Below are 12765 nucleotides of genomic sequence, written 5' to 3'. Positions count from 1 at the left end.
AACCTGCTCTTTCTTGTATGTTGGTGTGTTGTCAGTTTTCTCTTTGCTCCAGGATGTTATTTTGACTGCATGAGAACATGATGTGAGAGCGTGAGGCGTGAGAGCGGCATGCCTTGTCGAATATTGCAACATCCACTGGAGAGGGTCTTTTCAAAGGGTCAGTTAACATTATGCCAAAAATTCTTAACTTATATTGAACTTGTATTGAATATTCTGTATAAAATACTCATGAATAATATATATATATATATATATATATTTATACTAATTTATACTTATATTTACACAAATTGCTTCTTCTATTCTCTAAATATTCTCTCTTCATTTGTGCAAACACTCTATGGAGAGTGCAAGTGCATAAAGGCAATCACATAAACAAACAGAGTGAATGGAGTGAAAGAGGAGTGATTAAACTCCAACATGGTGATTCAGGGAGGTGGGCAGCTCGAAGAACACTGACAGCACAGATTAAAACAAATGGCTTCTGTGCACCTTGCATAACAGAGATGTGTGGGTATGTATCTGTCTAAGTAGCATATGCAGCGCTGTGTGTATTTGTGATGAATTCAGTGGTGTGTGCTCTGTAACATGGCTGCCTCTGGTATTATGCATATAACACAGAGACACACTAATGAATGTAGGGCTCCAAACCACTAGGCAAAATCTGCAGTTTACACCAGACACTAAACACTGGATAGATAGATAGATAGATAGATAGATAGATAGATAGATAGATAGATAGATCCTGTTAAGATTCAGAAGACTACATGCTAATGCTAATGCTAAAACACAAACATTTAAATGCTGAAAAAAAACAGACTGGCTCAGAAACATGCAACAGTGTACTGTTGTTCCATCAAATTTTCAGCAGAGTGTGTGAAATATTAAGAGGCTGTTTCTCTATGCAGAACAGAAAACAACATCAACCCTGAGCTCGTGGAGAGACCCAACAACCCCCCACCAGCCCAGCTGTCCCCACACATACATACACACAAATATATCCGCCCACATATGTGCACATTATGTTACACAACATCAATGCACACACATATGCACATTCCTAGCATCGTGGCAGCGAAATTAAGACATACATTTAGAATCTCACAGAACTGTGGGATAAAAAGCTTTGATTGCCATTTATATATTTTTTATTCTGTGGCAGTAATAAGATTCCATAGGTTTCAAATGCCTCATTTAAAACACTCTGAAAACATAATGTTTGTGAATTCTATCTTCCAAATTAAAATCCTAATACCATGATTTTCTATATCTGTTGGTTAAAAGAGTGAACAAAAAATTATATATAACATTTTTTAAATAACGTTTTGTGGTGTTAAAATAGTACTGTCAGGATTTACTAATGACTCGCAGTGAAGAATTAGTGCTGAAAAGGTGCCAATGCATTGGTAGGAGATCCCTTTCAGATGCAAAATTTATGGGAGGAGAATATTAAAATGAATTACGCAACGCGATTTAATAATGTTTGCACTCGTCAAATTACTGATATGTGCGCCATTATTTAATCCCCCCAAAAAGCATGTCTTAAACTATTTTGCGCATTTGTTGCTAGAAAGAGGCACCACAGAGAACAGAGAGCGCGTGGTAAAAGGAATTATTTTGAATGTCAGAGGAACACATTATCCATATTTTTTTTTGTACATTAGATGTTGCGTCTGTGTTCTTTAATTTGATTTAATTACATACTTTAATCTACTCTATTTTGGAATTGCAACCCTTGCGCTAATTTTCCCTATTTAGTCAAAATGGCCCCAAGACTGAAGTAATGGCTGCTGAAAATGCAGTTTTGCATCAGATAAATTACTTTATACAAAATAAAAATAAAAAAAACATAAAAAAACATAATGGGCCTCATTTATCAATCTAATGCAGAAACTAGTGCAAATCCATGCGCACAAGTCAATTTATGACCAGAGGTGGGTAGTAACGAGTTACATTTACTTCGTTACATTTACTTGAGTAATTTTTTGGGGTAACGAATACTTTTCTGAGTATATTTAAAGATGGGTACTTTATACTCTTACTTGAGTAAATTTTTGGGGATAAATCTGTACTTTTACTTCGTTACTGTGCTCGACGCTCCTCTCGTTACTTTATCTTAATGCAATAAATGTTATAATGCTTCAGTTTATTCCAAACGCGACGTCTACTTTTCTCTGGGCAATGAGCGATGCCCATTCGCGAATGATTCATTCTTTTGAGTCAATTCTGTTCAAAGGCTTGATCAAACCAATTGGCAAAAGAAGGAATTGGTTCATGAATCAGTTTGAATGAGTCGTTCAGTTCCCTGCCACACGCGCTGAGCGTCTGAAGTGGTTCACTTGGAGTTGTAACGTTTAAGAACAGAAAGAGCGTTGAAAACATGACTGGAACTGCACTGAATTGAAATCTGCAAAGGTTATTATTTGCTAGCGATGGAGATCCTTATTAGATGAACACCGCTTGTGCTGTCTACTGTTTAACAGGTAATAACTTGGGCTACATTCGATTACAGTACACGATACCACTGTGACATTAGTTTGTTGTATGTGTGTGGCTTATAACAGAGGGGAGTCAAGTTGAATGCAGCTTCCAAAAGACAAAAAAACAGCCGATTAAGATTTTATTAATTTTAATACAATCACACTGGTGCAAGTACGTTCAGCGAGTCATATTATCAGCTGCTAAATTCAGATCTGTGATTGCTTGCTGGCGCTTAGCCAGAGATAGATGCGTTTATACAGCGCTGCGCATTATAACAAATCACACATGATCTTTTTGAGCTTATTAAAGCATTGGCCAATCAGAGGCGTTCAGATGAGTCATCGCTAAAATGCCGGTGCTTCCTTCACTCGCTCGCTGACTGGATACCTCTTTCTGGCGAATTCTCTCGCAGGAACAACAAAGTGCAGATGTGTGTACGAATCTTTAATTAAGATATTGATTTCACAGTGTTAACAGTTTCAGTGATTTTAATGGGAGTTTCTGAGAGTGATTGAAATCTAGACTGTCAGTAAAATTATCTTTAATAATGTAAATGTTATTTGCTCTCTTTCTGAACAATGAAAGATTAGTAGCAATATTTATATCACATTAACTTTCAATGTTAAATTCACATTTAATATTTAATATAAAGTCAGTCGTATTAAATCTGTTACTTAAGTAAACAGACAGGGTTTTATAATAAATTACATAAATTGGAGTAAAGGCTGATGAAATATATACATTTATACAAGCACACATACATTACATACATTTTATCTATATATCTAAATAAAAATAGGCTCAGTATATATGACCCAAAGTAACTAGTAACTAACTACTTGAGTAGATTTTTTATCCGATACTCTTTTACTCTTACTCAAGTAACTATTCAAGACTAGTACTTTTACTTTTACTTGAGTAAATATTTCTAGAAGTACTTTTACTTTTACTTGAGTACAGTTTTTGGGTACTCTACCCACCTCTGTTTATGACACTTTACATGTGATTCATTAAACATTCGTATGCTGCCAAACTCTTCGTAAGAATGAGCGCACGTTGATAAATGTGGCGGCAGAAAACAATCGTCATTTGAATATCACACCCCTAAAAACATCCCGGTTTAGAAGCCTCGCCCTAGAGTTTCTGACACAGAGAGACGAAACCCAGCCAAAAAGAGAAAGTAATCTCACGAAAGAGAAATTGATCTTACTCCACAAACACCTGTTAATCTTGTAATTGCAACAATTAGGCTACATTAATTTATGTAATTTATATGTATATTAAAATACTGGTAGGCCTAAATATAAACAGCCTATTTAATTCCCCTCACTCTACAACAAATATTTTAAATTTAACGGTATTCAGAAAAGAACAAAAATGAAAAATAAGCAGTTATTAGGTGTGCACAATATATATCAGTCGATAATTAATGCGCATCTAGTCAGTAAAGCCGGTTCTCTAATCAGTGGTAAATACCATCAGGTGCCTGATTTGACATAGAGCAGCTGTTACTTCACGGAGCCGCTGTTAACTGACAAGCTGCGCAAATCCAAGCTGATAATAAACTTGGATTTGGGCAGCTTGTCAGTTAACAATTTGCATTAATCATCGGTCTAAATATATCATGCACCCCTAATTATATATTAAACTCTAAAATAAAACACAAGTAAGGCTATAATGGCATTTATTATAAACAGCATACAAATGTCAAGCAGAACTGGAATGGCATTGGGCTCAGGAGCCAGTCTAATTCCACAATAATCCAAATGTTTCCATTTTTGCCATATTCGTAACATTTGTTTGCATAACTATTATTCATTATGTAGACTAAACATGGCTTTATACTTCACTCATGCTCTAATATCTCTGTAAATCCTTCACATGTGCAAAAATGTTTGTTTGGTCCCTGAATTCTACATTTACAGAGGACCTTTTAAAATAAACAGTGTAACTTTTGTTTGGTTGACTGCATTTTAGTTTGATGATGAATGGCTATTTACTATGCTGCGCACAAGTTCAGGTAACTCAAAAACTTGTGTACACGAGCTGAGACCAGACGTGATTTTTGATCGTAGCCACCGTTCATGTTCATATTGATAAATTCCAAGTTTTACAATGAAAAGACCGTACGCCCATTTTTCTATCGTATTTTTGTTTCGTAAATGAGGCCCAATATTTTAAATTTATGAATATTTCACAATATTACGAATTTACTATTAACATTATGCTGATGATCCCATTATAGGCTATTTAATGGCAGATTCTTTTGAAAACTTTTAGTATGACAGCATATTCCCACTCAGACACATCAAATCATGCACATAATCACACAAAAACCACCCACCTGTAGAAATATGAGCATCCTCTGACTGTGTTGTGGGTAAAGTACTCTTGGCTCTTTTCATTGCCGAAGTCCTCCAAGGGATCGGACCAAAGCAAATCACACATAGGCCCGAATGCTGGGGGCTCCTTAAACCGGTCCAACTAGGCCACAGAGACACAAATATAATACAGAATACAGAAATACACACACATATACTGCTTTCTTGTAGCCACCCATGAAATATTTCTCCTCCTACACACAGCGCGGCTGTTCATGCATGGCTTGGCAGTACCTTCTTTATGTCATCTAAGGTCTGTATTTCTGGGGACAGGCCACCGTGGACACACAGGAACTGCTGGTTCATGAGAGCTGCCAAGGGCAGACAGTCAAATGCGCTCATACAGGCATCGTAAACCTGCTCTGAATACTTGATTTTACCTGATGGACAGTGAGGGAGAAAAATAGCAAGTGAGTACAAAGGAAAATAAGTCGTTTTGGTCACACTTTAGTTTGGGGACCAACTCTCACTATTAAATAATAGATCACCCAAAAATGAACATTTTGGCATCATTTACTCACCTGCATGCTGTTCAAAACCTGTATGAGTTACTTTCTTATGATGAACACAAAAGATATTTTGAAAATTTTTGAAAAACCAAACAGTTGTTGTTTGATTACCAGCATTCTTCTAAATATCTGCTTTTATGATCAACATATAAGAAAAAAACTCATACATGTTTGGAACGACATTAGTGTGTGATGACAAAATCTTAATTTTTGAGTGAACTATCCCTTTGACTATTAACTACAACTTCTGTCTTGCTGCTTATTACTAGTTAGCAAGGTAGTTGTTAAGTTTAAATATAGATTAAAGGGGTGGTTGATTACGATTTCAGTTTTTTAACATTAGTTAGTGTGTAATGTTGTTGTTTGAGGTTCCTTAAATCCCCCTGCTATGCAAACGCTCTGCATCTATCTATCTATCTATCTATCTATCTATCTATCTATCTATCTATCTATCTATCTATCTATCTATCTATCTATCTATCTATCTATCTATCTATCTATCTATCTATCTATCTATCTGTCTATCTGTCTGTCTGTCTGTCTGTCTATCTATCTATCTATCTATCTGTCTGTCTGTCTGTCTGTCTGTCTGTCTGTCTTTCTGTCTGTCTGTCTGTCTGTCTATCTATCTATCTATCTATCTATCTCTCTCATTCAGATAATCTGCTTGTCTCAGCTCCAACAATGAACTGCTACAATTATACACTTATTTTCACATAGCTATGAGAGGTATAAACATGGACGCGCATACAGTTGCCATACTGTATTAAAGCTTTAATAAGGATAAAAGCTAACATAAGCAGTAGCATTTACAAATAACAGCATATCTAAAAATATGAGACAACAACAAACAAAAAAACATACCATTAAAGGCCGTGTTTGTACAGGTTCTGCACAATCCTCTTCACTAATATCCTCTGCATCTCAGTCGGGCTCAACATGCTAAGCAGTAACAATGATATTGTTTACAACTGGAGCACATGCACTGAGGCAAGGGCCATGACCTTTCTGAACACACACTTGCGGTTTAACGAATCGCAACACACTGGGCCACTAACCAATCTGAGCCCATCATGTATTTCTGAGGGAGGGGCTTCATAAAACCAGAAAACCATCATCACATTTACAGGAGAAGGGACATAGTGGTGTAGAATAAAGGTAAATTATGTAAACAATAATGCGTTTAAAAAAAAACGAATCATAAACCCATGTCAGACTGCACCCCATAAACACAATCAAGCCCCCCCCCCAAAAAAAATATCAGTCAACCACCCCTTTAAGGGATCTTAAATGTGATCATGCAGAATAAAACATTAATATGTGCTTTATAGGTACTACAGTTTTTCTCGATTGGTTTGGCTCATTTCTTGAAACCGAGATGACATTCTCAAAATAACATGGACAAATCTCCAAACCACCTTGCAATTGTTCACAACAGAATGTCATTTTTCATTGGTTTTATCAAATTGCAAATGCTTTAGTACATGTCTCAAGTGACTCTGTGCTTTTTTTCAAATGATTATGTACAAGTAGCTACAGTTAGCACAATGAGCCCACATTTAGCACATTTTCCAAATAAATAGATCTTGCTGATCTAAACTGATTAGTTGATTTTTCAGTGAAATGGTTACTCCCTCCAAAACATATCAGCATGGTTTCATTGTGTAAGTCATCATATGCACAATTGTCTGTTCAACTGTCAAAATTAGTCAAAGATATAATACCATGAAAGAATTTCTTGGAACATTTGATAAATTTATGACAGTACTTGACAATCAATCAGGTGAAATTAGAACTAACGAAGGAGCAGTTTCCCACATCTCAGATGACCAATCAAACATTTTATGGCCTAACAGAGAGCAGCGCGTCGATGGCCAGGAGGATGAGGATGGTGGCCAGGAAAGAGAGGGTGACAATGGCGACCACTGAAAATATTACTGTACTATAGTTCTGAAACTTTATTTACAGTATGGTAGGCTAGAGTTTTTTTTTGTTTTTTGTTTGTGTTTATAACTGTTCACATTTACAGAATCCTGTATATGTTTTCTTTTCACAGTATGTTCTCTAATGTTAACATTTCTTTGTACGAATAAAAATGTTTACAGTTTCCTTGAGTATGAGTGGTTTATTGGAGGCTGATTTTACTGTAAAATCTTTTAGTTTTATTCATGGTGGTATTCTGTTGCTAGACCTGTGCCTCAGTGACAAAACGTCTAAGCATTTTGACATGCAGTACTTAAACAATGCCAAAGGTATAATGCATTTTGGGGGCATTGACTATTTATATGAGAAGGATATTTAGTTTTGACACATGGATAAACTGTTTTGGGAGAGATATGAGCTTTTGCAGGGGATCCATGGTGTTGTGCTAAACCATCCAGGTTATTTTGACAAAAGCACTAAATGAATGCACATGTGCCAAGGCAATTGAGAAGGATCTGTGCTATTTTGACTGTACTGACCTTTTATATGGGAAAGGAATCTGCTTTTGAAGCATGGAAGAAGAGTTTGGGGAAAGATATTTGATTTTGCTAGTGAGCTATAATGTTGAGCAGAACTGTAAGACTGTTTGGCCAAATGACCTTATGGTTTAGAGAATGTCACCTCGGTTTCAAGAAATGAGCCAAACCAATAGAGAAAAACTGTAATATACAGCCAATATGCTAGTAACATTCATGCTAATAAGCAACTAGTTAATAGTGAGAACTGGTCCCTAAAGTTTCACCATAATTTTGTAAAGCCTACATTCTCTATCAAGCCAGTATCTGTATCTCTGTTCTGCAAAGACATTGTAATGCTAGTATAAAATGAGAAGCAACGGATGTCACGATACGCTGCCGGGAGGAACAAAAGAGCCGTGGATAAACGTAACTGTCATTCATTAAATACAACACACAGGGTAAATCTACACTTGGAAGGGAAGCCTGAATACAACTGGTAGTCCCATCAAACACAGCCTGAACGGACTGTGGCTTAAATACACAGAATAAGGAGGGAATTGGGAGAAACTGGGTCATGGAGTTGGGACATGGGGAAGGGAAAACACAAAGTCCAGGAGTGTGACATTACTCCCCCCTTCCAGGAGGGCACGTCCCATGTCGTAACAACAACAGAAGGAGGGACGGGTGTGAAGTCATGGAGGAGGTAGGGCTGGCAACTCCAAGGGGCCGACCAACAGTGGCGGAGCAGGTGGTGGAAGAGCCCGAGGTGGAGACGGAGAGTCCATGAGCCAGGGCATTGGGGAGGATCCGGAGGGCCGAGGCAGAGCAGATGTCTCTAGCGACCGATGTGGGGATCCAGAAGGCCGTGGTGGTGCCGGAGCGACAGAGGATCGAGGAGGAGCTGAAAAAATGGAGGAGTCTAACAGAGCTGGAGGGAAGGAGTGTCAAGGTGCAGCCAGAGGAGTAGACTCCCGAGGCAACAGATGGTCAACGACAGATCAAGGCTTAGCTGGAGAGATGAGGGAGCCCAGTGGACTGATGTGCCACGGCGGAGAGGATGGAGCTAGGAGCCATGGTAGAGCTGCTGGGTCTCAGAGGCTGGAGGCAGAGACTAATGATTCTGCAGCCATTGTGATGATGGAGAATGACAGACCAGTTGACAGCAGTGGAGAGAGCAGGAGAGGGTGGGTGGGTGTGCATTTGTGAGCCTCCGGGCTTAATTTGGAACCAGGAGCCATCTCAAGGCTGGATGTGGGAAAAGGAGCCTTCTCTGGGCTAGACAAGGGAACAGGAACTTTCTCTGGGTAAACTCAGAAACGGGAGGGACAAAGTTAATCAACGGAGGAGGTTGGTAAACAAGTCAATTAGGTTTTCCTCCACTTTGTATTCTCCCAAATCCCTTTCCAGCTCGTCCTCAGCCACGGCACAGGGGGCACAGCTCATCTCCGCGCTCTCTCTGTACATGGCTTTCTCTTTCGTGGTGGGCGTTGTAGATGGCTCTTGCACCTGGTCTGACGATCCACAGTTCTTATGCACTTCTATGCTATGAATCATCGGTCGCGACAGGCTCCGGCTCTCCGTCAGTGGAGGGCTCAGGCTTGAACTCCGTGTAGTGGGGAGATGTTGGGCTGGGCTCTGGGTCTGGCCGTGTTCCGGATTGGGGGTAGACAGTCTCCAGACACTGGATGATTGCTTCCCTCCAGCTCAGTCCAGTGGTGTCAGGGAGGTCAACTGGGTGTTGGTAATTTGCCCCGATCCAGAACAGCGAATTCAGCATAGCTTCGTCGAACGGTGAGCTGGCTGAACTCAACCACATATTCCAATAGGGAAAAGTCCTTTCGGGCTAGGGAAGTAAACTTCAAGGCGAGGGCATCCATAGGAATACAAGGAAAACCGTATAAAAAACATGGAAAACAAAAACGGGGAGAAACACACAAAATTAACTGTTTGGGTTGGGTCTTAATGAAGTAAATGAATGAAGGAGCCGTGGATAAACGAAATTGTAATTTTATAAATCCAACAAGCAACCTGACAATCACAGACCAAACAGATTTGGGCTTAAATACACAGGGCAATGACTAATTGGGAGAAACCAGGTCATGGAGCACATGGGGAGGGAAAACACAACAAAGACAGTCCAGGGGTGTGACAGGATATGCATTAGGTGTGTAATTTGTTCATTTCTTGGTGAATTTTCATTCTTGCCAAAGAGAATGATGGGGAATTTTTTTCAGTCTCCTCATAAACTGACTGAATGAGAATATTTGTTTTACTTAATCACTGTTCTATTTTATAAAAACTAAATACAATTAAAATACAATTCATAGTTACTTTTAAAGATAAATATAAAATTAGCTTCTGCTAATTCTAATTCTGTTAAGATTCTTTAATTGACACTTCATTAAAAGTCTGTGCTTAAAATAATGTAAATACAACATTGTTGTGGTATTCATGTGGATTCTTTATAATTATTTATTTTATTTTACTTGATTTCGACCTGAAAACCACTTTTAATGTCAGTCAAGCTTTCAAAAAAGGCTGTTTTTGCTACTGTACTTTTAAGACAAGGAAAGAAAAGATGTTACGAATATTATTGTTTATTTTTAGCATAATGACGTAGTTTACACTGTAGTTGTTATCAATTCTGGTAATATTCTAATAACATCATTAGACATCATAGGCATGACTGAGACTGCATTGTTATCATTAAAGTTGTGAAGGTAAGTCATTATGACAAAGAAACAAGAAGTGACATCATGTTTTTTACAGTTATTTTGCAAAAACAAACTAATATTTGTAGCAAGCAACAGCTATTTTGTTATAACAGCACTTATCATGTTTTTCTCCGGTCTCATTAGATTCCTACTGGGACCGAACTTTAGCGGTCAGCCCCATGTGTCTCAGTGCGTCACAAACACACACACACACACACACACACACACACACACACACACACACACACACACACACACACACACACACACACACACACACACACACACACACACACACACACACACACACACACACACACACACACACACACACACACACAAGATAAACAGTGTCTCCAGACGGAGGAGGGATTTTTTTTTCTCTCAGTGTGTCGACGCGTGTCCTATTCTCATTATGTCTCAATACGCCACCTCTCAAAAGCATTTGTAACCATGGCGACAGGTCAGTGGAGTAGACAGAAAGCGTTTGCCGTCAACTCCGCACCTCTCCCTCCCACCTCACCTGTCTCTGCTTTTCGCCGCTCGGCCTCATGGGAAAGCTCCAGTCTGAAGCATTACCTCATACTCCACATCTTACCCCTCCTCCACCCTCAACTTCTCTGCATTATAAACCTCATTCTCTTTAAATGGAACGATTTGTCCTTTCAAGAACAATAGACATTATAGAAAATTTATTGATTTTATAGCAATTTGAGGATTAGGCTCTGTTATTCTAATTTGATCATTTTCAATGAAATATAGGGAAATAGCCCTTTTAAAATTATTGTTCAGAAATGTGAAATCCTATTCAAATTTACATATAAACACGACATATATATATATATATATATATATATATATTTTTTTTTTTTTTTTTAGTTATTATTTAATAAAACATTATATAAAATATATATATATATATATATATATATATATATATATATATATATATATATATACACACACACACACACACACAGATATATATATATACACACACACACACACACACACACACACAATTATGATAAATCAATCTGGTCTATTAATACTGGAAAACTATAACCTTTTTAATATAGGAAAATATAAAGATTTATGTACTCCTTTTAAAACATTAATCATTAAATCATGAATTACTTATCAAATATACAAAAAAAATACAAATGTAATATAAATATAAATTATATTAAATATATATACACTACCTTTCTACAGTTTGGGGATGATAAGATTTTTAAAATGTTTTTAAAATCTCTTATGCTCAACAAGGCTGCATTTATTTGGTCAAAATAGAGTAAAAACTGTTAAATATTTGTTTATTTTATATATATTGTTTAAGTAATTTAAATGCTGATTTTCTGCTCAAACATTTCTTATTCTTATTTAAAACCAACAATATTTAATTAATTATGTAATTAATATATTATATAATTTAAATTAGTATATAATTTTTTGAAGCATTAAAAGTGTCTTTACTAAGACTTTAATGCATCTTTAATGAATAAAAGAATTAAAAGTATACATCAATACTGACCCTAGACTTTTTAGTATACTTCTGAAAAAGCTTCTATTTATTTAATTTTTTTGCTAATACAAATTATATTTGAGGCACAATAATACAACATTGCAAGCATGACCGGGGATACTCACATTCTTGTTTGAAGGTGAAATATTCTGTCAAATGTCTACATTCATGATTTCCTCTCAGTAAAAATAGCGTCTTTGGGTAGAGGCTTTTCAGCGACCAGAGGTACAGAACACACTATAGAGAAGGAGAGAGAAAAAGAGATGAAACATATGGCCACATCCATGAGATACCTACAAACACCATGCTAATGCAGGCCAGCACAAGGTCTGTGCAGTGTTAATAATACTCTTCCAATTACATTACATATGTTATCACATCTACTGTCAGTCCCCATCACCTTCACTGGCTGCCCTCGGACCATACATGGGCTTCCTCCTCTCCCTTTACTGCTAATACACACACAGTTAAACACAGCTCATGCTGATCTCATGCTTTAGCAAATAAAAGAAGAATTCTTCAGCAAACATTGGGAGCTGAGTGATTTAATTGAGCAGTCGGTGCTGAGATGTGTTGGCAGAACTAATCATGGCCTGTAGTCAAAGATGGCAGAAATTGGACAAGTCAAAGAACATGAACGTCAGAGCATAGCGCTCACATATGACTGATTCCTTCTCTCTGTTTGAAGCTGGAGGATGATTCCCTGACGCGTAT

General features: G+C 37.4%; 1 protein-coding gene across 2 annotated transcripts in view; it reads right to left on the bottom strand.

Moving 5' to 3' along the window:
• The window catches only part of LOC132117324 (protein phosphatase 3 catalytic subunit alpha-like), a 71881-nt gene that overhangs the window by 20060 nt on the left and 39056 nt on the right, over window positions 1-12765 (bottom strand). For both annotated transcript variants that reach the window (XM_059526554.1, XM_059526553.1), the window contains exons 4-6: window positions 12177-12288; window positions 5097-5242; window positions 4826-4965 (exon numbers count right to left, since the gene is read on the bottom strand). In XM_059526554.1, the coding sequence (XP_059382537.1) occupies window positions 4826-4965; window positions 5097-5242; window positions 12177-12288 (398 nt within the window). The remainder of the gene's footprint in view (window positions 1-4825; window positions 4966-5096; window positions 5243-12176; window positions 12289-12765) is intronic.

Source organism: Carassius carassius, chromosome 36 (assembly GCF_963082965.1).
Source record: "Carassius carassius chromosome 36, fCarCar2.1, whole genome shotgun sequence".
Lineage (NCBI taxonomy): Eukaryota > Metazoa > Chordata > Actinopteri > Cypriniformes > Cyprinidae > Carassius > Carassius carassius.
The sequence above is the reverse complement of the archived record's forward strand: the minus strand, read 5'-3'. Positions and strand labels throughout refer to the sequence as shown.